This window comes from Fusarium keratoplasticum, chromosome 3, assembly GCF_025433545.1.
Source record: "Fusarium keratoplasticum isolate Fu6.1 chromosome 3, whole genome shotgun sequence".
Taxonomy (NCBI): Eukaryota; Fungi; Ascomycota; class Sordariomycetes; order Hypocreales; family Nectriaceae; genus Fusarium; species Fusarium keratoplasticum.
The window spans coordinates 2,582,354-2,603,146 of NC_070531.1; the positions used below are offsets into that span (position 1 = coordinate 2,582,354).

The following is a 20,793-nucleotide window of genomic DNA, read 5'->3' on the forward strand; positions in this document are numbered from 1 at the left end:
GACCCCACACTTCCATGCCAAGGTGGCCTTTTAGCGGCGAACTCGGCCTTGGGGCCACCTTTCCACAAGGCACACGACCCATTCATGGGCAGTTAACTTCAACTCCACACGGGATGCTTGGATGAAGCTCCTCCTTGCTCCTTCTTATCCTCGAATCGTCCTTGTTTGAGCAGCTCTCAAGTTTCTCAGCAAGGCTTCATCCTTTGAAAGTCATCCCCCCTCTACTCTAGGTAAGTAGAATCATGTTGATTTCTAATTGACACTCTTCGCGTGCCCCTCTTTCCGCTCCAATGTGTCCGTCCAATGTGGCGGTGTCAAGTGGCAGCTTTGGTGGAAGATCAAGAGCTTGGAGCTCAACTGACGGCGAGCTTATCGTTCCATCAACAAGTGCACCCAAGCATTGCGCCCAATTCGCAGCTAATAGGCACTTTCTTGGTGGCACTATAAACCCTTGGTGCTGCGCTTGTTGCCCTCGAGCTCCCGTCTCCCGTCCCTTCTGCGCCTCGCCGCAGCTATTAGTCGATGGTTCGCATGATTCGACTAACACAAGCCCTTTGTTATTAGGTCTTCCCGCTCCGTCTCGTGTTACACCCATCATGTCCAAATCGTTTGTTGGCAACGTCAAGAGCGTTCTTAGTGGCGACACTTTGATCCTGACTAGCCCCAACAATCCCAATGCTGAGCGAACCTTCTCCCTCGCCTACGTTACCGCTCCCCATCTGAGGCGTGAAGGCGATGAGCCTTTCGCCTTCCAGTCTCGAGAGTACCTTCGCAATCTCGTCGTCGGCAAGCCTGTCAAGTGTTCCGTCCTCTATACCATTCCTACTTCGGGCCGCGACTTTGGTACTGCTGAGCTCCAGGATGGCACCCACCTGCCCGATGAGCTGGTCAAGGCTGGCTGGCTGAAGGTTCGCGAGGACGCTGGCCGAAAGGAAGAGTCGGACGACGTTCTCGACCGACTCGAAACCCTCCGCCAGCTCGAGAACAAGGCCAAGGCTGAGGACAAGGGTCTCCATGTGGGTGTGGGCGGCATCATCGAGGTGCAAAACGACCTGGGCGGCCCCGATTTCATGAAGGAGTGGAAGGGCAAGACTGTGGACGGTATCGTCGAGCGAGTTCTCAGCGGTGACCGACTTCTGGTACGACTCCTCCTCTCGGAGAAGAAGCATGTTCAGCCCATGACTCTGCTTGCTGGTGTCCGAACCCCCTCGACTGAGCGAACACTGCCCTCGACTGGCACCACCCAGCCCGCCGAGGAATACGGAAATGAGGCCAGGGCTTTCGTCGAGACAAGACTCCTCCAACGTAAGGTCAAGGTTGAGATTGTCGGCGCTAGCCCTCAAGGTCAGCTTGTGGCCACCGTCCTCCACCCCCGAGGCAACATTGCAGAGTTCCTGCTCCAGGAGGGCCTCGCTCGTTGCAATGATTTCCACTCCACAATGCTCGGCGAGAAGATGGCTGCTCTCCGTGCCGCAGAGAAGCAGGCCCAGTCCAAGAAGATCCGACTCCACAAGCACCACGTTGCCAAGGCTGAGGGTGGCAACCAGGACATGATTGTGTCCAAGATTATTGGCGCAGACACCATTATTGTCAGAAACAAGGCTGGCACCGCAGAGAAGAGAATCAACATCAGCAGCGTCCGAGGACCTCGAACTACAGAACCCTCCGAAAGCCCCTTCCGAGAAGAGGCCAAGGAGTTCCTTCGCCAGAAGCTTATAGGAAAGCACGTGCGAATTAGCATCGATGGTACCAAGCCTGCGTCTGAGGGCTTCGATGCTCGAGAGGTCGCCACTGTTACTGAGAAGAACACCAACATCAACCTCCTCTTGGTCGAGAACGGATGGGCATCCGTCATCCGACACCGAAAGGATGATACCGACCGAGCCCCCAACTATGACGAGCTGCTTGCTGCTCAGGAGAAGGCCAAGGAGGAGAAGAAGGGCATGTGGTCTGGCAAGCCCCAGAAGGCTAAGCAGTACTCTGATCTCTCTGAAAACGCACAGAAGGCCAAGATTATGTTGGCAACTCTGCAGCGACAGAAGAAGGTCCCTGCCATTGTCGATTTCTGCAAGGCAGGCTCCCGATTCACCATCCTGATCCCTCGCGAGAACGTCAAGCTCACCATGGTCCTGGGCGGCATCCGCGCCCCTCGAGCTCCCCGAGCCGACGGTGAGGGTGGCGAGCCCTTCGGAAAGGAATCACTTGAGCTTGCCAACCGCCGCTGCAACCAGCGCGACTGCGAGGTTGACATCCACGACATGGACAAGGTCGGAGGTTTCATCGGCGAATTGTACATCAACCGAGAAAACTTTGCCAAGGTGTTGGTGGAAGAAGGTCTGGCCTCTGTCCATGCCTACTCTGCTGAAAAGTCAGGCAACGCTGCTGAGTTGTTTACTGCCGAGAAGAAGGCGAAGGAGGCCCGACTTGGTCTGTGGCACGACTGGGACCCTTCCCAAGATGAGGAGTATGAAGAGGAAGAGGCTGCCGATGCTGCCCCCGAGGCTGAAGTGTCGATCGACAAGAAGCCTACCGATTACCGCGATGTTGTTATTACCAACATTGACGCTAATGGTAAGATCAAGATCCAGGAGATTGGCAAGGGTACGGCCGCCCTAGAGAGTCTTACGAGTGAATTCCGAAAGTTCCACCTCGACTCCAAGAACAACAACCCTCTCAAGGACGCACCCAAGACTGGCGAGTATGTGTCTGCCAAGTTCTCCGCCGACGGTCAGTGGTACCGAGCTCGTGTGAGGGCAAACGACCGCACCGCCAAGAAGTCTGAAGTCGTCTACATCGACTACGGCAACAGCGAGAAGATCCCCTGGAACCACCTGCGCACCCTGGATCAGTCCAAGTTCGGCCCGCAGAAGCTCAAGGCTCAGGCCGTTGATGCTTCCCTGTCATTTGTGCAGCTCCCTACCGGCGCCGACTACTTTGAGGATGCTATCGGCTTCATCTATGAGCTGACCGAGAACAAGCGCCTGGTTGCCAGCTTCGATTTCGTGGACAACAAGGAGAACGTGAGCTACGTGACGCTCTACGATACCGGCTCCTCGGGTGAGCTTCCTGGTCCCAACGACTCGATCAACAAGGAGGTTGTTGCCGGCGGTTACGGCATGGTTCCCAAGAAGCTCAAGGCCTGGGAGCGCAGCAAGGCATTTGAGCCTACTCTGAAGCACCTTAAGGAGGTTGAGAGCCAGGCCAAGCAGGAGCGACGGGGCATGTGGGAGTATGGTGATATCACTGAGGATTAAGGCGAGCGCGGACTGGTCGAGATTGACGCGTCAACGAACTTGGTTACGAAGGGCGAGCTTTTGAAAATAGGCGAAACAAAAATGCATGTAATGGTGTCTCGGCGTGGCCTTGGAATTGCGGGTGCGGTTTAGATGAGGCATACTGTAAAAACAAAGAAAAAAGTCGCACCAAAACACATCGGATGACTGATGTATCACTTTCCTTGAAGATTACTGGCACAGATAGTTCTCATCCAGAGACGGGTTGCGCGCCAAGCAGAGGATGGCTTGGATAATGGCTGACCAAACATGTTGAGTGCGTCAGTCAACATTAATCATCAACACTCGCAATTGATTCCCTGCCAAACAAAAGCTAGATTAGCTATTCGCGCAGACGTGGAAGAGCATACGGTCGGAAATATGGGCCCGGAGACACAGGTCCAGGCGGCCGACGACGATGATGGGAGGCATCCATGATTCCTGCGAGCTAGAGGTGGTCAGAACTCCGAGATGTATGGCGACGATGGCGGCCCGTTTGGTGGCATGTCTCTGGTGACGGTGGTGTTCTTCCTAGGTAGGCGTGGTCCGGTTTTTGGACCTCCGGGGGCATCTATGCGGCAGCTCCGGAAACGTCGGAGTTCTCCCCGCCGAGCATACGCCGGCCATATCGGCCACCAAGTGTCGGGGTTCGGTGCCACGTGCCGTGGGGAGAGATTTGATGGGTGTCTCTGGAATCAGGAATGATGCCGACCGGAGCTGCCGTATGTGTGGCCAGACTGCCAGAATGGAGGGAAGCAGCCCTCTGAAATATCTCCCATGTTGGGCCAGTTCTTCTCGCCGGGGGGTAATCAGATGCGCCGCGCCGCGCCGAAACCCCCAGAAAGCCCAGGCAATATCTCAGGAATGGGGGAGCGGCTAAATGTGGCAGCCTGACGCTCAAGGTGAGCACCTCCACAGGCTAATATCACACATTTGCTCTCTCAGTATCCACGGATTTCCAAGTCCACGAGCTAACGGCATGATGGAGGGGCTCCGCGGGGCATCATGTTGAGGTGTGCAAGTGGGGTCCGTTGTCGGGGGCTCTCTCGGTGGACATGGCGACGTGAGGAATGACGGGCCTATCGAAGCGACTGGGCTCGACCCAACACAGAAGCTGGCAGCGGGGTGGGGGTTTCCTTTCGAGTGGCCTCGCATCGAGGCTCGAGGGTCTGTCTGCTTGGGCTTGGACCTCTGGTGGGTTGTTTTTCTGATTCTGGTGGTGGGGGTGAGCGGCGGTAGCAGTTACCAAGACCAGCCAGCGTGTCATTTCTCTCTCTTCGTCTAAAGCTGCGACACATCGTGAAAAGGTGAATGGCCTATGAGAGAATTAGTTGAGCGGGCGGTCAGAGAAAGAATCCAATTGCTGTGGCAGGCCGAAAAGATTGCAGAATCGTCGGTCAATGCACTCGCCGGCCAGCGTCTATACACCAGCTTTGCTTGCTTGCTGCTGGTGCGGCTGTAGCATTGACGTCCAGGGTGGAAAAAATAACATTGGAACAGCCCGCTAACATCGGAAGCATCACCGTACTTGAAACCAGCTACTAGCAGGCCAAAATGGGGGCAAAGAGGACTTCAAAGTATACCAAAGAAAGCCTCAGAGTCTGCTTTACGAGGTTGCACATTTATATCAAAGAATTGGCCTACACTTCTCGCTTCAGAAGCGTTTCAAGAGCTCCCTCGCTGTTTCGGCCTTTTCTTTCCACGACCAGCCATGAGGGCGGCGGCGGCGGATGCGGGTACGGGATGAGGTGAGGTGAAGGTATGACTTAATCGGGAGCCCCGCTCCGACCGGGATGCCGTACCTTCCATGGGCCATGGGCGCATGGTGCAGCGCAGCGAACGAGGGGGAGGGGCGACGGAGGCGAGGGAGAGACAGCAAAGAAGGCGCGAGTCGTCGCATTTACGTCAGGTACCTTCCCAACTTTTGGTGGGAATCCCCAATCTTTTTCTTCCCCTTGACTCCCTCTTCTTCCCTCTTCTTCCTTCTTTCTCCTCTTCATCCTCTTCTCGTCCTTTGTGTGATCAATCTTGAATCAATCACAAAACAACAACAGCAATCATGTCTACCTCTCTCGATCAGCTCAAGGCCACCGGCACTGTACGTCACCCCACCACTGCCCCTCCAGGTCGTCTAGTATCGCGACGAGAAATGTGTCGAGATCCGGATAGCTTGAGTTTCGAGGCAGCTTGAGAAAGATGATGGAAGCTATCGTCATCCTGAAGCTCCAGCTACTGGATCTCATACTGCTACCTCGTTACTCACACAATCACCTTGTTGGACTCTCTGCTGACCGCTTGCTTGTTTTCCACCTCAACAGACTGTTGTGTCCGACTCTGGTAATTACCGCATTTCCCCAGCTAGTTATGTCTCAATGCTAACTCATCTTCCATAGGTGACTTTGCCTGTTAGTGTCTCCCTCCCAGAAACCTCGTTTTCGCCAGCTCTCAATTCCCATCATCACGTCGAGTCGCCACCTTCTCACCTCCTCAACAACCCCCACCATGGTCATGATATGATATGATAGATCGAACAAGATACTAACCGTTCTCGATAGCCATTGGCAAGTACAAGCCTCAGGATGCTACCACCAACCCCTCCCTCATCCTCGCTGCCTCCAAGAAGGCCGAGTACGCCAAGCTGATCGATGTCGCCATCGACTACGCTAAGCAGAAGGGTGGCTCTGTCGACCAGCAGGTTGACGATGCCCTCGACCGCCTCCTCGTTGAGTTCGGCAAGGAGATCCTCAAGATCATTCCCGGCAAGGTCTCCACTGAGGTTGATGCCCGTTACTCTTTCGATACCCAGGCCTCCGTCAACAAGGCCCTTCACCTTATTGAGGTAAGCTTTGCCTGGTCTTGAAGTAAATCAAGCCATATGATCGTGCTCACACTTTTCCATAGCTCTACGGTGAGCAGGGCATCTCCAAGGACCGTGTCCTGATCAAGATTGCCGCTACCTGGGAGGGTATCAAGGCCGCCGAGATTCTTCAGCGCGACCACGGCATCAACTGCAACCTTACCCTCATGTTCTCGCTTGTCCAGGCCATTGGCGCTGCCGAGGCCGGCGCCTACCTCATCTCTCCCTTCGTCGGTCGCATCCTTGACTGGTTCAAGGCTCACACCAAGAAGGATTACGCCAAGGAGGAGGACCCCGGTGTCGCCTCTGTCAAGGCCATCTTCAACTACTACAAGAAGTTCGGCTACAACACCATTGTCATGGGTGCCTCTTTCCGAAACACTGGCGAGATCACCGAGCTTGCTGGCTGTGACTACCTGACCATCTCCGTAAGTATCACATTTAGCACACAGATCCAAACATTGAGTACGAAATGTATGTGTTACTAACTTGATGGTTTACAGCCCAACCTGCTCGAGGAGCTCCTCAACTCCGAGGAGGCCGTCCCCAAGAAGCTCAACGCTGAGGAGGCCGCTGCTCTGGACCTCGAGAAGAAGACCTACATCAACGATGAGGCCCTCTTCCGCTTCGACTTCAACGAGGACCAGATGGCCGTCGAGAAGCTCCGTGAGGGTATCAGCAAGTTCGCTGCTGACGCCGTTACCCTCAAGGGTATCCTCAAGGAGAAGCTCGCCTAAGCTAGCTACCACGCATAATGAGTACAAAGAAATTGAAGGAAGAAAAAAGTTAATAGGGCAAGGTTGCTTTGGGAGGTATCGTGGAATTGAGGCTGGCTGCGCGCAATTGGCTTGAATTGGTTCGCGATATTCACCTGTAAGCTATCGTTGATGATACCACGAACATATCACACTCTACCCATCCATTCACATGGATTCGGAGACAGGCCGCGGCTTGGGAGGGTCATTAAGAGAAGGTCGACAGGCACAGATAGGATTTGCATAGGAAATCAAGACAACATGTCAGGCCCATGAGCAATGAAGCCCTCGGTGAGACAATTAGGACCCAAGTTGGGATTTAACTACAGTACAACAAACTCCATGTTTAGATGCTTTGGTATGAACACCGCCGTTCTTGATCCGACCGACAAGACCTGTGAACGCCACCCACCCATCGAAAGACACGCTTGGCCTGCCAAACCCAACACCTATGTCCCATCTTGATGCTGCCCGAGAGTGGTCATGATGACATCGATAAATAGCATGAAATCACAGGTGCCCGACTAGAACCAGCCCTTCTTGCACTGAACTTGGAAGGTCAGAGGCTTCCAGCCGCCATCCTCGGTGCCCTGTATAACGAGGGCAGTAAGAGCGTTGCCCTTGACGCAACCCGAGTCGAGGCCGAAAGTGTATGTGTCTTCTTTATAACCCATCTTGGCGTCATGGCCATATATGATAGTACGACGCTCGATGGCAGGGAGCTTCTTCTGCTCGCTGTTCCACAGGTTGGACCATTGCTCGCCCCCACGGTCATTGACGGGGATCCATACATCGCGGTCAGTGCTAAGAAGCTCGAGTGCGGGATCGCCGGCCGATGCTGCGGCGGCGGCGACAACGGGATCGGGTTGAGCGCGGGGGACGAGGACGGAAGCCTCTTGGCTCTCTTCGTCAGAGGAGGGTTCGTCTCGCTTGGGCAATTTTTCCGCAAGCTTTTTCAGTTCCTCTTCCTTCTGCTTCTCCAACTCCTGCTGCTTCTCGAGCTCCTGCTTCTTCTTCTTCTCTTCCTGCTTGCGCTTCTTCTCAATCTCTTTAATGCGGAACTCGGCGCGGGGGAAGCGCAGAGTGCGCATGTTCATGACAGCCCAGGGATCCTGCTGATGGACGGGGACACCGGGGACCAGGCCGGCGTGAACGATGAAGAGGGACATGGGCTCGGCGGATAGGATGACGGGGAGGTTCCTTAGCCAATTCATTTGCGCTTCGTTCAGGCTTCGTGCCGTCTTAAGATCTTCCTCCTCACCGCGTCTCTTTGTTTCCGCTTCCGAGTCGAGATATGCCTGGACACCCTGCTGAGCGTTGAGGGCCGACCAGGCAAGGATCACACGATCTTCGTGGTTTCCGCGGACGGCGCTGGCCTTGAGCTCCATGAGTCGGTTGATCAGCTCGGGGGTCTTGGGGCCCTTGTTGACCATGTCGCCCACAGCGACGATGTGATCGCGCTTGGGATCAAAGGTGATCTTCTTGAGCAGCTTCTCGAAGGGGTCGAGCATGCCATGTATATCACCGATAACAACCAATCGGCGGCCGTTGTCCTTTGTTGGAATGTATTCGCTCGGGAGGTTCCTAACAAGGTCGATGCCGTCGTAGGCGGGTCGGTTGTACATGCCGTAAGACATGGGGTTATCGGCTCTCGATATCTCGACCTTGGGATGGTCATAGTTGTTCTGGTCGTCGTGGGGCATGGTGAGTGCGACGAGGCGCGAGCAGCAGTAAAAGACGCTGAAGACGAAGAATGCGGTGGAGAGTAGGACGAGCAACCTCCGCTGCCGTGCCGTGATCATTATGGCCATGGCTGCAGGGGGAGGGGCGAATGACGGCGGGAGGGTTGGTCACAAGGGAGGGCGGCGAGCTTAGGGGGGCGATTCGCGGTTGATGAAGCTATGACGACAACGACGACAACGAAGATGATGGTGACGCGAACTGCGGAGGAGGACGCATTACCGGATCTGGCGGATGGACGAGGGGTTCATGGATCAGACAATGAGTTGAGGGAAAAGATGAGCAAGAGGAATGGAAGTGAAGGAAGAATAGGAGGCCGGAATAGGAGGATAGGAGAGTTTACACCCACCGATCGATCCAAGTCTCAGGCCGGGCGGGAGTGGTGAGACGGGAAGAGACGATGGATGCAATGGTAGGATGATAAGAGCAATGGCAGCGGCAAGACAAGAGACAAGATAGGGAAGCAAGCAGGCGACAAGACAAGGGAAAATGGCCACTAAGATAAACCCGACATCCATTCATCCCCAACCACCACCACCTCACTAAACCCCGGGATATGGGCGAAGCCAAGCCTCTTGGGACCGCAAGATGAGGTTTTTCACAGGTCGTCACAGGGCCTCGCCAAGGAAGGAACAAGCACAGGGGCTTACGCACTTGGACTCGGGGGGTGTGTAGGACAAAGGGCACAAGGGCAATTTCCAAAGTCGGGAGCGCGCGTGGGGTTTGGTCGACTTTGATTAGCTCTCTTGAATCCCATGGATTCGCGGGTTGTGGGGGACGGCTCGGGAGCATAATTAAGTTACAGTGCCGGGCGAGGCGTTTCGAGGATCGACCTTGTTTAGACCGGATATGAAAAAGCCCTGTGAGGGACACGTTCGTCATGGCGGCATCCGTAAGCTTTGGAGGACGGCATTTGTCTCGCAATTGTGCTGTGTTGCCAGATCCAACCTCCTTGATTGGGCCATGTGTGATATGACTACATGATAATGAACAATCCCAGAGACTCGAGATGCAAGATACAAATATTGTACAACATGTGAGGAGGAGGGGAGTATGGACGGTTTATGTCCGTCCGTCCGTCACGGTGAGCCGCAGATTAAAATGTGCCTGCGTGCGGATGCTCCGGAGACGCCGGGTCGGGTCTTGTGTGAGGAGGCTGTTTCCAAGCCTTTTGACCAAGCACCGCTCTCTGGACCAGCAGTAAAGGGTCATCCATCTCCGGAATTCCCTTTGTGGCCATCATCACCATCGAAATCCTCACTCAATTGCCCCCGCCGGCCCAGTATCAGGGTCAATATATCTCTCCGCCTCTTTTACTTCTTCTGCTGCTGCTGTTGCCGCTGCTGCTCCTGCTCGGCCTTGTACTTTTCGTTCTCAATCTCCCGCCAATCCTTGGGAATAGGCTCGTTGCCGTCCGTCTCCTTGACGCCGCCCGCAAAGGCGGGACGTCCGGCGTACAGCTGATATCCCTTGCCCTCCTCGGCCTGCTCCATGGTGCGGTAGGCGACGGGCATGTTACCACGAAACCGCTTGCGCATGTCGACCATGCCGCGTTTGCACTCGCCAAAGCCCTTCTTGAGCTGGCGGCACTTGAGGGGGAGGGTGTCGACGAGGGGCTCGCGGAGACAGTCGGCGGCGCTGTTGCGTTGGACCATGACGCAGTCTGATTCCTGGAGGCACTGCGCGAGGGCCTCGCCTGAAATTGACTGTTAGATCGAGCGGCTGGGAGGTCGAGGTGACGGCTTACGCAGTTCTTTGCACGAGCTGGGCATCTTGGGCTGGTGGTTTTTCGGTCGATGGCAGCTCAGGTGATGGACGGGACGGGATCAAAACGGCTTCGAGGCTTGCACCAAAAGGGTTCGTTTTGCGGTCGGCCTGTGATTGGTTGGCTCATCGAGACGAATTGAGGCTCCGATTGTGGCGTTGCGGGCATGAGCCACACTTGCTTGCATCTTACCGCTGTTTAAGCTTAACAGCACGACGCGACTGAGACATGACGGACTTCAATATTCATGGTCAAGGTAAGTGAAGCTCTACTATTATCATCATGTGTTTCTATGTTATCTTTCCCTTGATTGTTCTTCGTTTTTGTTGCTCTCTCCTCTCAAACCCAATCGCTATCGGGGCCGTCCACGTTCCACGAAAGGGGCGGGTACTTTAGCGCTGCATCCACTGAAAGTTAGCACCCAATCCACTGTACTCGACCCTGACATTTGCATGTGCTAGACACCCATGTTCAAGGTTCTCAACACGATAGGAGCCATGAATGAATGTCTCACTGATGATGAAAGATGAAGGCATGAATGGAATGGTCAAGGACAGCAGGCACTCCTACCTATATGGCCCCTTTTAAAGGCCTCATCTCAACTCTTTTCCATGGATCTCGTCTTCGCTCTTCGGTGCTGCAAAGGGAATGGCCCGTCCTGTCCACTTGGTTCCAATCTCGCCTAAAGTCGCTGAGGTCATGATTCGTTGTCACCCTCTCGCAGCAGCGCCAGCACCAGCGCCAGCGCAGAACGTCAGTGCTCAACGTCAACGTCGGGCTCCCCAATTGCATGTGACATCACCTCCAACTGCTGCCAAAGCCAAACGGCGTCCTTCTCATTCTCATCCTGGTCCCTCTCGCAACACAGAATCGAGGGTTGAGATCCTATCGCGGCGGCTCTGGTCTCATCTGAGAGATCTTGTCGCGATGGCTATTCCGTTCATCGGGAGGCTGCGTCCGTGAGTCGCCCCCTGTCCTGTGCAGTCCAATCTGCTCCCTCTGTCGCTGAGGCGGTCTGCCGCCTCTTCATCTGTGCGCCAGCCTCATTATCATTAACTTTGGATCCTGTAGGCACGAGTATGTCGCGCTCGTTGGGTCGTTTATCCTCGTCGGTCTCGAGGCTTTCATCCGAGTCTTGACCCTGGCTTTGCGTAAGTCGCGATGCGCGCCTCCTGAGCGGTGTGTGGGCTTTGTTGACACTGATATCCCCAGCTCCTTTCCTCGTTTCATTCTTCTATCGAGCTTCAAGGCGGTTATTTAACAAATTTTCTCCCCCTGCCAAGAAGAGGGCGGAGAACAGGCGAAAATGTTGGTCAACACTATAAACTGCTGTCGTGCTCAGGCTGACCCTCAGTAGCCATCTCAACAGCTGTGCGGGACGCAGCTGATTTTGTCGAGTTGTGTCGGATCTGGGGCTACGAGGCTGAAGAGCACATTGCCCAAACCAAAGATGGTTACCTCCTCGGTCTTCATCGCCTGGCGTGGAGAAAGGGCGAGGAGGGGCAAAAGGTCAACTCTGGACCGACGAGCCTGCGCAAGAAGGTGATTTACATGCACCATGGTCTTCTCATGAACTCTGAGGTTTGGGTTGCTCTTACGGATGGGCATAGATGCTTGCCTTTTGAACTGGTTGAGAGGGGTTATGATGTCTGGGTAGGTCTCATTTCTTTCATCTTGACTTTCATCTTGACTAACCCTTATAGCTTGGCAATAATCGAGGAAACAAGTACTCCAAGAAGTCGATTCACCACTCGCCAACATCGCTCAGCTTCTGGGACTTTTCCATCGACGAGTTTGCTTTCCATGACATTCCTGACAGCATTGCATACATCCTCGACACAACGCAGCAGGAGAGTCTGTCTTACATTGGCTTCTCTCAAGGCACAGCGCAGGCCTTTGCCACCCTGGCTATCCATCCCAAACTCAACCAGCAGGTCAACGTCTTTATTGCTCTTGCGCCGGCTATGGCTCCCGCTGGCTTGTCGAATGGAATCGTTGATGCTCTCGTCACAGCTTCTCCCTCAGTTCTGTTCCTGCTGTTCGGTCGTAGGTCCATCCTCAGCTCGGCAACCATGTGGGAGACGCTTCTGTACCCACCCATTTTCAGCAAGCTCATCGATATGGGACTTTCCTTCTTGTTCAACTGGCAGACCAAGAATATCTCGGCAAGCCAGAAGCTGGCAGCTTACCCACATCTCTACTCGTTCACGAGCACCAAGAGTGTGGTCCACTGGTTTCAAATCATTCGGAACAAGTGTTTCCAGATGTATGATGACGATGTTCACCAGCCGATGAGTGTCATCACGACCAGCAAGTACTCCAAGGTTGCCAAGTACCCGACGCGAAACATCAAGACACCAATTGTTCTGGTTTACGGAGGGAGCGACTCCCTGGTTGACATCAAGGTGATGCTCAAGGAACTACCGCCGCAGACGGTAGCGACCGAGATTCCTCACTACGAGCATCTCGACTTCTTATGGGCCCGGGACGTCGACATTCAAGTCTTTCAACATGTGTTCGATGCCCTCGACAGCTTCACGGATGCCGAGCATTCTAAAGAAGAGTACGACAAATACTACATCAGCAGGCAAGAGAGCCTCCTTGGCTCAGGATACGCGTTTGGATACTCATACCGGGGAAGCGAGAGCGAATCATCAACACTCACGCCAAGCGTTGAAAGCCAGAGCAACGGTGTTCCCCTGGCTCCGCACCGTGCACGAGAGCATTCGACTGGGATTCCATCACCGGTGAACACGACACGGGCAAGGGTCAGTCTCGCTGCGGGCACCATCGTGGACGGTCGGCCAGTGACCCCGGACCTACCTGGTGGCGGTCGGCTCTCAGGACGAGGCTCCCCTGACGAAGGCCATGAATCACCAACGACAGCGAGGATCAAGGCCAGTGCCAAACGCAGAGGGAGCAATGGAAGCAACATTAGCCTCGACAGCATGCGTTCTGGCCGAGGAATCAGCGTGGGAGCGAGCAAAGCGGCTGGTAGTGTGGTGACCAAGAGCGGCGTCAGCGGAACGCCAGCAGACAACAGTAGAAGCACAACCCCGGACAAGAAGAAGAGTAAGTAACTATGAACGGGGTGTGACTGGAAAAGGGCGTTGGGTCAAGTGGAGTTTGAACTGCTGGCAGGATACATTTATATCAGATGGTTAATTCGTGGGACTAGATATAACGTCGAACATTTTCTATGTAATGCAGCAACAAAGGTATCGTTCAAGAGGGTCGAGCAGAGTGTTTGATAAGAAGTGCGAGTGATGGAGTGGTCGATGTCAGCTTGGCGTTCTTGGCACATTTGACCCTGGCATCCATCTAAACTCGTACGATGGTGATTGAATAAAGTGGGCCCGTGATGACGCGGCAGATGGCTTGAAAGCCGAAGAATATCTAAATGAGATTGTCTACTTTGTGTCTTTTTGTTGTGCTCAATTTCAGCCTTGAACGACCTCGTTTGGGGCTGAGAGTTGACATGAGGCTCCCGCGTTAAATAGCGTTGCAATGGAAATGGCGATCTTGGCAACGGGATAGGGATAGTCCAGGACAGGGTTCATTGAGGCGGGTTCGCTTATCAATCCAGATTGAGTTTTTTTACGAGCCTCCCTCGATGTTGCTGTACGCGCAGGTGCATACACGCTCTTTTCATGTGGAGGCTATGTTGTTGGGTTGAAAGTGATGATATCAGAATCTTGAAATCCGCCCAGGCTGATTTCTCTTCATCTTAAAATCTGCACAGCCCCAGAGTCTAGACGCCCTTGCTACACGGCAAGGACATGAAACTACAACGTAGTATACGAAAATCACACGAAGCCGCGCACGCTGTTTCGCATTCTTTGGCGAAACGTCCAATCCCATCCCTCGCATCGACCACCCTTTCATGTATAAGGCTGCCTGCCCTAGCGCCAACAGATACTGTAAAAGAGGGCGGGTCAATTCCGAGCTGAAAGATGCCCCGGCGGGCCACGGGGACCTGCCGGAGGCTCCAATCCGGCGGTATCTTTATGCCCGAATTCCGGGGCTGAGATGAAGGGAATCCTTTTGAAGTAAGGATCCATTTCCTGGGCTGAGCGAGGGTTTTTTTCTTCTTTTCTGTTATATCCGTGCTGTACTTTAGTTGTGTCCCATTCTCTTTTACCTTTTCAATAACCTTCTTTTCTCTTGGAGTGTGGTTGACTTTATGTCGTGAGTCAGCCCGATACCACACCCAATAGATGCAGTAAGACGGAGGAACTATTCATCAACTCCGGTTCAACAAGACGAAGCGATACATACATAACTCGACGATAACTCTATCAACTTTGTCCCTTGCTTGGCAGACTCACCCAAAGTCTTGGCCTCAACTCTCGGCAAACCGCCCACCATGTCCACCAACGACGACGTCCCAGACTTGAACAACCAAACATTTGTTGATGATGGTGGTCTCTTTACGTGGTGCTTTGAGCATCCCAAGTCGGACATTTGCGATAATGTCTCCAGCTTCTACCAGTATCGTCTCGACTTGGCTCCCAATGCAGCCTTCCTCGCCATCTTTTCCGCCTCCCTGATCGGCTTCATCGTCACTTGGATCGTCACACGCAAGGGAACTGCCTTCAATGTTGCTCTTATCCTTGGTCTCATCTGTGAGATTCTCGGATACATTGGTCGTATCATGAGCTGGCAGAACCCCTGGAGTGAGAATGGTTTCCTCGTTCAGATCTGCTGCTTGACCATTGGTCCAGCTTTCATGGCTGCTGGGGTTTATCTCTGCCTGCGAAGGATTGTCTCAGCGTTTGGACCCGAGAACTCGAGACTCCCTCCAGAATATTACACTCGAATTGTAAGTTCATGGTCAAACAGTCACCAGCCTCGAATAACTAACCTCCCCCAAGTTCATCCCCTGCGACGTCATCTCCCTCGTCCTCCAGGCCCTCGGCGGCGGCATGGCCTCAGTCTCCTCTCACAACCACGAAGACCCCAAGGTGGGCTCCAACATCATGATCGCCGGCCTCGCCTTCCAGGTCATCACCATCTTCGGCTTCATCCTCTGCTCCCTCGACTTTGCCCTCCGCACCATCCGCCGCCAGCGCGCCCTCGGCGAAGCAGCCCTCGACCAGCGCCCAGAGGTCCGCAAGGTACGCAACTCGCGCCGCTTCAAGGCCTTCCTCGGTGCTCTGTCTGTCGCTGCCCTGTGCATCCTCTGGCGGAGTGCCTTTCGAGTTGCCGAGTTGTCTGAGGGGTGGGAAGGCCCCGTCATGGGAGATCAGTACATGTTTGTCGGCTTCGAGGGTGTCTTGATCGTTGTTGCCGTGGTTGTTCTCAACGTGTTCCACCCGGCGTTCTGCATGAAGGAGCTTTTGGAGCTGGATGATGGTGGTCTCAAGGGTCTATGGTGTCTGCGCAGCCGGAAGAGTAAGACATCCAAGAGCGACAGCGTGAGCGACAGTGAGAGCAAGACTCCTACCGCAGAGGGTGTTGCTGTATAGAAGCCCTTTTCTTTTCATTGTTATGTACATGGGTAAAAACGCTGTATTGGGTAAAGGAAACCTGTAAGAAATACGGGATAGAGGTTAGATCTTTAGGATGGTGCCTGGAAAATTGAGTCTCAAAGAATATATCAAGAGATATTAGTTTAGCGTACTTCAATACCACGTCAGTTATTGACCAACATCTGGCTGTCAAGTTCCAAAGACCCCCTGAAGGTGCTGGACCGCACTCCCAATCATCTCACGACCTCTATCTATTATGCCATGAAGCGACAAGATAGAATGCGTTGCTCCCTCCACAACTAGGGTATCAACTTCAACCCCCAAGTCCTTCAGTTGCTCCCCAAAAGCCAGTGCCTCAGGAGCAAGGATGTCCATCTCGGCCACAGCAATCCACGTCTTTGGGAGATTCTTCAGCAGTGATTCGGAAGCAAAGTTCGGGCTGGAATCCCAGCTCTTGCAGTCCTCATCCCTGGGCAAGTAGAGCTTGCGGTACCACGACAGCCGCTCAGGGGTCAGCCAAGGGGCAGTCTCGGCGTTGGGCTTCCAGACATCCTCGGCGGTGGCGGTGTTGTCCACCACGGGAATAAAAAGCAACAGTGATGCCGGAGGGTGTGATGCTGTGTTTGGGAGTGATGGTTTAGCAGTTGGAAGGGGAGCTCCAGGGTTTGAGGCTGCAATTCCTGCGGCGAGGGCTATGTTTCCCCCTGACGATGTTCCGCCGATGGAGATGCGCAAAGTGTCGATCTTTCCGAGCTCAGCTGGCTCTGAGGCAACCCATCTGAAAGAATCAATCGCATCCTCGACTGCAATTGGAAAGGGGTTCTCTGGGGCGAGACCGTAGTCGACGGTCACGACCTTGCAGCGCGCGCCTAGCATCGAGTCAGAAACACATCTCGGCACAACACAAAGAGGTATCAATAGCCATGCCTTGACAAACCCACGAGCAAAGATCAGTCCCATTATTCAAACCACCAAGAACCCAGCCACCGCCGTGGAACCAGACAAGAACAGGCCAACCTCTCTCATCACACTCCCCTGTTGGTGTGTAAACCCTCACCCGGAATCTGCCGACATCAAAATCATCGATGCCCCCTACAGGAACCGGCTTGGTGCCTCCAGGCGGCAGAGACACCTTCTTGGTCCTCGCAGATCCATCCCAGACGCCCAGCTTCTCCGGCTCTATGTACTGGAGATGAGCCTCATGGTAGGCGACGTACTGGGGGTCCAGACGATCCCTGATGGCGGGGTGGAGGGGTTGCCAGATCTTGCGATCAGCGTTATCAGTCATTGAGGATCTCTTCAGGCGAGGTGTAGATTAAGTATCAACTTGTAAATAGGTGAGCTGCTCTATAAACGCACAGCACATGTCGTTGAAGAGGCTGAAATGGATGGCAACTACAACCCCGCCGGCCTATCTCCGACGACCCCGCCGAGTATTCCCGCCGATCGCCGGACCCGCAACCGGTGATTTCGGCATAAACACCAGCGGGAGGGTACGGAATCTCTTATTCGATCAAGGATGCCCGAACTCGGTCAATATTGATCAATGTTTTTCTTCCACCTCGGAAACAATCCCTTAAGAGTAAGTATCTAAACCCGCTACAAATGCTCATCTCATCAAACTGAGTTAACTAGCTATTCATCGTCATAGGTACTCTATCAAGGCTCTTTAGGTTTTAATGATACAAGACAACTCGGCCACTGCCCAAAACCGAAAGTCCTCGTCTATAGCCACCATGTTTTTTGCATTTTATGTTTCTCGATCGGCTTACTCCTTGTAGGGGCTGGGGCCGACCATCAGCTCAGGCTTGACAAGAGTGTCAAACTCCTCCTCGGTCAGAGCCTGGAGCTCCAGGGCACTCTCCTTGAGGGTGAGGCCCTTCTTGTGGGCGTTCTTGGCCACCTTGCTGGCCATGTCGTAGCCGATCTTGGGGTTAAGGCAGGTGACAAGCATAAGACTGCAAGACATAATTAGTGTTTCGTACGTGAGAGTTTTAGTCCAGGGGCACTTACGATTCCTTCATGATGCTGGCAATCTTCTCCTCGTTGGCGGCGAGGCCAGCAATCAGGTTCTTCTCGAACGATCGCATACCGTCAGTCAGCAGGCGGGAGCTGTGGAGGAGGTTGCGGATGACCAGGGGCTTGTAGACGTTGAGCTCGAACTGGCCGTTCATGCCACCGATGGTGGTAGCGACGTTGTTACCCATGACCTGAGCGCAGACCATGGTCAGGGCCTCGCACTGGGTGGGGTTGACCTTGCCGGGCATGATGCTGCTGCCGGGCTCGTTCTCGGGCAGGTTCAGCTCACCAAGACCGCAACGGGGACCGCTGCCAAGGTATCGGATGTCCTGGGCGATCTTGGTCAGGGAGCCGGCGAGGGTGTTGAGGGATCCGTGGGCCTGAACAATGGCGTCGTGGGCGGCCAGAGACTCGAACTTGTTGGGGGCAGTCTTGAACTCGGTACCAGTCATCTTGGTGACCTCCTCAGCAATAGCCTCGGCAAAGCCCTCGAAGGTGTTGATACCGGTACCAACGGCAGTACCACCCTGAGCGAGAAGTCGCAGGTCGGGGAGAGAGCTCTCAACGCGCTTGATGCTGAAGTCGAGCTGAGCAACGTAGCCGGAGAACTCCTGAGCCAGGGTGAGGGGAGTGGCGTCCTGAAGGTGAGTGCGGCCGATCTTGATGATCTTCTTGGCCTCAAACTCGTCGACCTTCTTCTGGATGGCCTCGCGGAGGCTTCGGAGGGCGGGGAGGAGCTCACCCTCAAGGTCGAGGACGGCGGCAATGTGCATGACGGTGGGGAAGGTGTCGTTGGACGAGGCGCTGCGGTTGACGTGGTCGTTGGGGTGGACGGGCTTCTTGCTGCCCATGGTGCCGCCGAGGAGCTCAATGGCACGGTTGGAGATGACCTCGTTGGCGTTCATGTTGGACTGAGTGCCGGAGCCGGTCTGCCAGACGACGAGGGGGAAGTGGTCGATGAGCCTGCCGTCGGCCACCTCCTGGGCGGCCAGCTGGATAGCGGCACCGATCTTGGGGTCTGTAAAAGTCGCTCGTCAGCGCATTGGTCTTGTAGGATGCGGGAGTGGTGAGTTTGGCAGCAGCTTCACGGAACTCGTCGGCTTGCACCCACGGCGAGGGTATAAGCCAAACCGTCCAAGCTGAATTCTCTCATACCCCACCAACTTCCACTAACACTGTCTACTCACCGAGGCCATATCGCATGTTGACAGTGGCAGCAGCACCCTTGAGGATACCGAAAGCCTTGATAACGGGAGGGGGCATGCGGTCCTGGGGCTGGTTGATACGGAAGTTCTCGAGAGAACGCTCCGTCTGGGCGCCCCAGTAGCGGTCGGCGGGGACCTGGATCTCGCCAAAGGCGTCGCTCTCAGTTCGTGTCTGGGACATTGTTTCGGGGGTGCTGTGGATGGCTCTGGAGAGTCGCAGGCCGGCCGAAGCAGTCTTATTCTGAAGTCGCAGCTGCGGGGCAATCGAGCATGTGGGCGTAGCTCGGGACACCCGAGGCAGCACCGACTTCACAAGCCCCGAGGTGGCAGCAGCACGTCCCGTGACGGTTCGAAGCATGATGGGCTGAGCTGGGTTGGCTGGCGGCAGTCTGGCGAAACGCTATTCCGGGAGGAGGAGGGAGGGCCAATTGGGCTTGGCCTGGGCTCAGAAGGGGAAAGAGATGGGCTTCGAGAGCAAGGATTCGAATGACGCTGGCCAAAGAACTCGGGGAGGAAGCTGGTGAACAATCGGAGAGAAGGCCAAACCCGGATTATGTTGTCCTCGGCTGGCGATTTAGTAGATTTTATCGGCTCTTATCGGATCTGATACCGGAACTACAAGCTGGGGACCCGTCAATCCGGCGGGCTCGATCGGAGCTGGGTCACGTGAGGGCAGATTCGTTTACCCGGGGTAAAGTTGACACGCCGGTGTCGGCGGTTTCGAATGTGGTACCTGGAAGTGTAGATACCTAGGTTTATCGGGTTCCAGCTATTACATCTTGGTTGTTGTTGAAAGGCTGGATGTTGCCATCATTGAGCAGGACATTCCCCATTGTGTGGTATGTGGTTATAAATAGAGAGTCCTACAAATACGACAATGCTGTTGAACACGACTAACTAGGTTTCAATCTTATGCGAGCTTTCCCATAAAGGTAGCTACTCGTATACTCCTTAGAAAGCTAGAAAGCACAAGTTGATGCCGACTTAGAGTGTATTAACCTTTTTCCCCCAAGGGAATATACTTAGACTTGGCACAGTGATGCGATGTTGCCATGTTTCACCGATGGGATGCCTGCATGAAGACATATCTTAATATTACCATCCTAACCATTCGCCCAAACCCGCCTGATGGTGTTCGGAGGCTTTTTGTATCTTTTAGTTTGTGTGAATGCCAAAAATCCATAACCTTTGGCGCTTTGTCCCTTGATTCATTTGGGTTTCAGTCACCCTACGGTTGTCACTGTGGCAGCAGAAAATCGCACACTCACTGACCATGGTGAGGAGCATGTTTTGGCTTTGCGCATGATTTCACGTGAAAACGGGCGCATTCTATAATTATAACGTTACGGTCTGGCTTGGGAATACAGTGTTGACAACGCGACAAAAGGTGAACCAGGGCTTGGCCACTATTGAAGTCTTGCTAAACTGCGTCCACATTCTTGATCAGTCTCTGGACCTTTGGCAACACCAAGGAAGTAGAATATTGAACGAACATCTACAATGAGCCAGGCAAGAAGCTCCCAGGATGCGATTAAATTTAGGTCTATTCTCGAGAGCAGCATGTTGACTGGACGAGCAAGATGCAAGCCATGCATACCCTACACTTTGACGGATTTGGACTATTTTTATGGGGTATCACAACGACTTTCCGGAGACAAGTCATGTTTTCGATGTGGAGAATACGGATGCCATGTTCAGGGTCATCCATG

The 20,793-nt window shown here is 54.1% G+C and overlaps 8 protein-coding genes across 8 annotated transcripts; 4 read left to right on the top strand and 4 right to left on the bottom strand.

The window, feature by feature from the left end:
• Positions 1-596: 596 nt before the first annotated feature.
• Positions 597-3,254, top strand: NCS57_00414900 (putative endonuclease LCL3; the record flags this gene model as incomplete). Its single annotated transcript, XM_053054120.1, has 1 exon — positions 597-3,254. One exon carries the CDS (start codon positions 597-599, stop codon positions 3,252-3,254), a length of 2,658 nt encoding a protein of 885 aa, XP_052916280.1.
• Positions 3,255-5,331: 2,077 nt separating this feature from the next.
• NCS57_00415000 (Transaldolase) lies at positions 5,332-6,866 on the top strand (the record flags this gene model as incomplete). The annotated part of the gene is made up of 6 exons (XM_053054121.1): positions 5,332-5,370; positions 5,591-5,609; positions 5,666-5,677; positions 5,828-6,111; positions 6,174-6,557; positions 6,633-6,866. The coding sequence occupies 6 exons, from the start codon at positions 5,332-5,334 to the stop codon at positions 6,864-6,866; spliced, it is 972 nt and encodes a 323-aa protein (XP_052916281.1).
• A 542-nt stretch (positions 6,867-7,408) lies between these two features.
• Positions 7,409-8,695, bottom strand: NCS57_00415100 (Metallophos domain-containing protein; the record flags this gene model as incomplete). The annotated part of the gene is made up of 1 exon (XM_053054122.1): positions 7,409-8,695. The coding sequence occupies one exon, from the start codon at positions 8,693-8,695 to the stop codon at positions 7,409-7,411; it is 1,287 nt and encodes a 428-aa protein (XP_052916282.1).
• A 1,242-nt stretch (positions 8,696-9,937) lies between these two features.
• Positions 9,938-10,417, bottom strand: NCS57_00415200 (uncharacterized protein; the record flags this gene model as incomplete). The annotated part of the gene is made up of 2 exons (XM_053054123.1): positions 10,372-10,417; positions 9,938-10,320 (listed from the first exon to the last, which is right to left on the bottom strand). The coding sequence occupies exons 1-2, from the start codon at positions 10,394-10,396 to the stop codon at positions 9,938-9,940; spliced, it is 408 nt and encodes a 135-aa protein (XP_052916283.1). The 5' UTR covers positions 10,397-10,417.
• A 620-nt stretch (positions 10,418-11,037) lies between these two features.
• On the top strand, positions 11,038-13,469 carry NCS57_00415300 (AB hydrolase-1 domain-containing protein; the record flags this gene model as incomplete). Its single annotated transcript, XM_053054124.1, has 5 exons — positions 11,038-11,348; positions 11,461-11,540; positions 11,602-11,697; positions 11,747-12,042; positions 12,093-13,469. 5 exons carry the CDS (start codon positions 11,038-11,040, stop codon positions 13,467-13,469), a joined length of 2,160 nt encoding a protein of 719 aa, XP_052916284.1.
• Positions 13,470-14,755: 1,286 nt separating this feature from the next.
• On the top strand, positions 14,756-15,857 carry NCS57_00415400 (uncharacterized protein; the record flags this gene model as incomplete). Its single annotated transcript, XM_053054125.1, has 2 exons — positions 14,756-15,211; positions 15,264-15,857. The coding sequence occupies 2 exons, from the start codon at positions 14,756-14,758 to the stop codon at positions 15,855-15,857; spliced, it is 1,050 nt and encodes a 349-aa protein (XP_052916285.1).
• Positions 15,858-16,049: 192 nt separating this feature from the next.
• Positions 16,050-17,148, bottom strand: NCS57_00415500 (Abhydrolase-3 domain-containing protein; the record flags this gene model as incomplete). The annotated part of the gene is made up of 2 exons (XM_053054126.1): positions 16,050-16,729; positions 16,788-17,148. 2 exons carry the CDS (start codon positions 17,146-17,148, stop codon positions 16,050-16,052), a joined length of 1,041 nt encoding a protein of 346 aa, XP_052916286.1.
• Positions 17,149-17,628: 480 nt separating this feature from the next.
• On the bottom strand, positions 17,629-19,442 carry NCS57_00415600 (Fumarate hydratase; the record flags this gene model as incomplete). The annotated part of the gene is made up of 3 exons (XM_053054127.1): positions 17,629-17,818; positions 17,874-18,897; positions 19,067-19,442. 3 exons carry the CDS (start codon positions 19,440-19,442, stop codon positions 17,629-17,631), a joined length of 1,590 nt encoding a protein of 529 aa, XP_052916287.1.
• Positions 19,443-20,793: the final 1,351 nt, after the last annotated feature.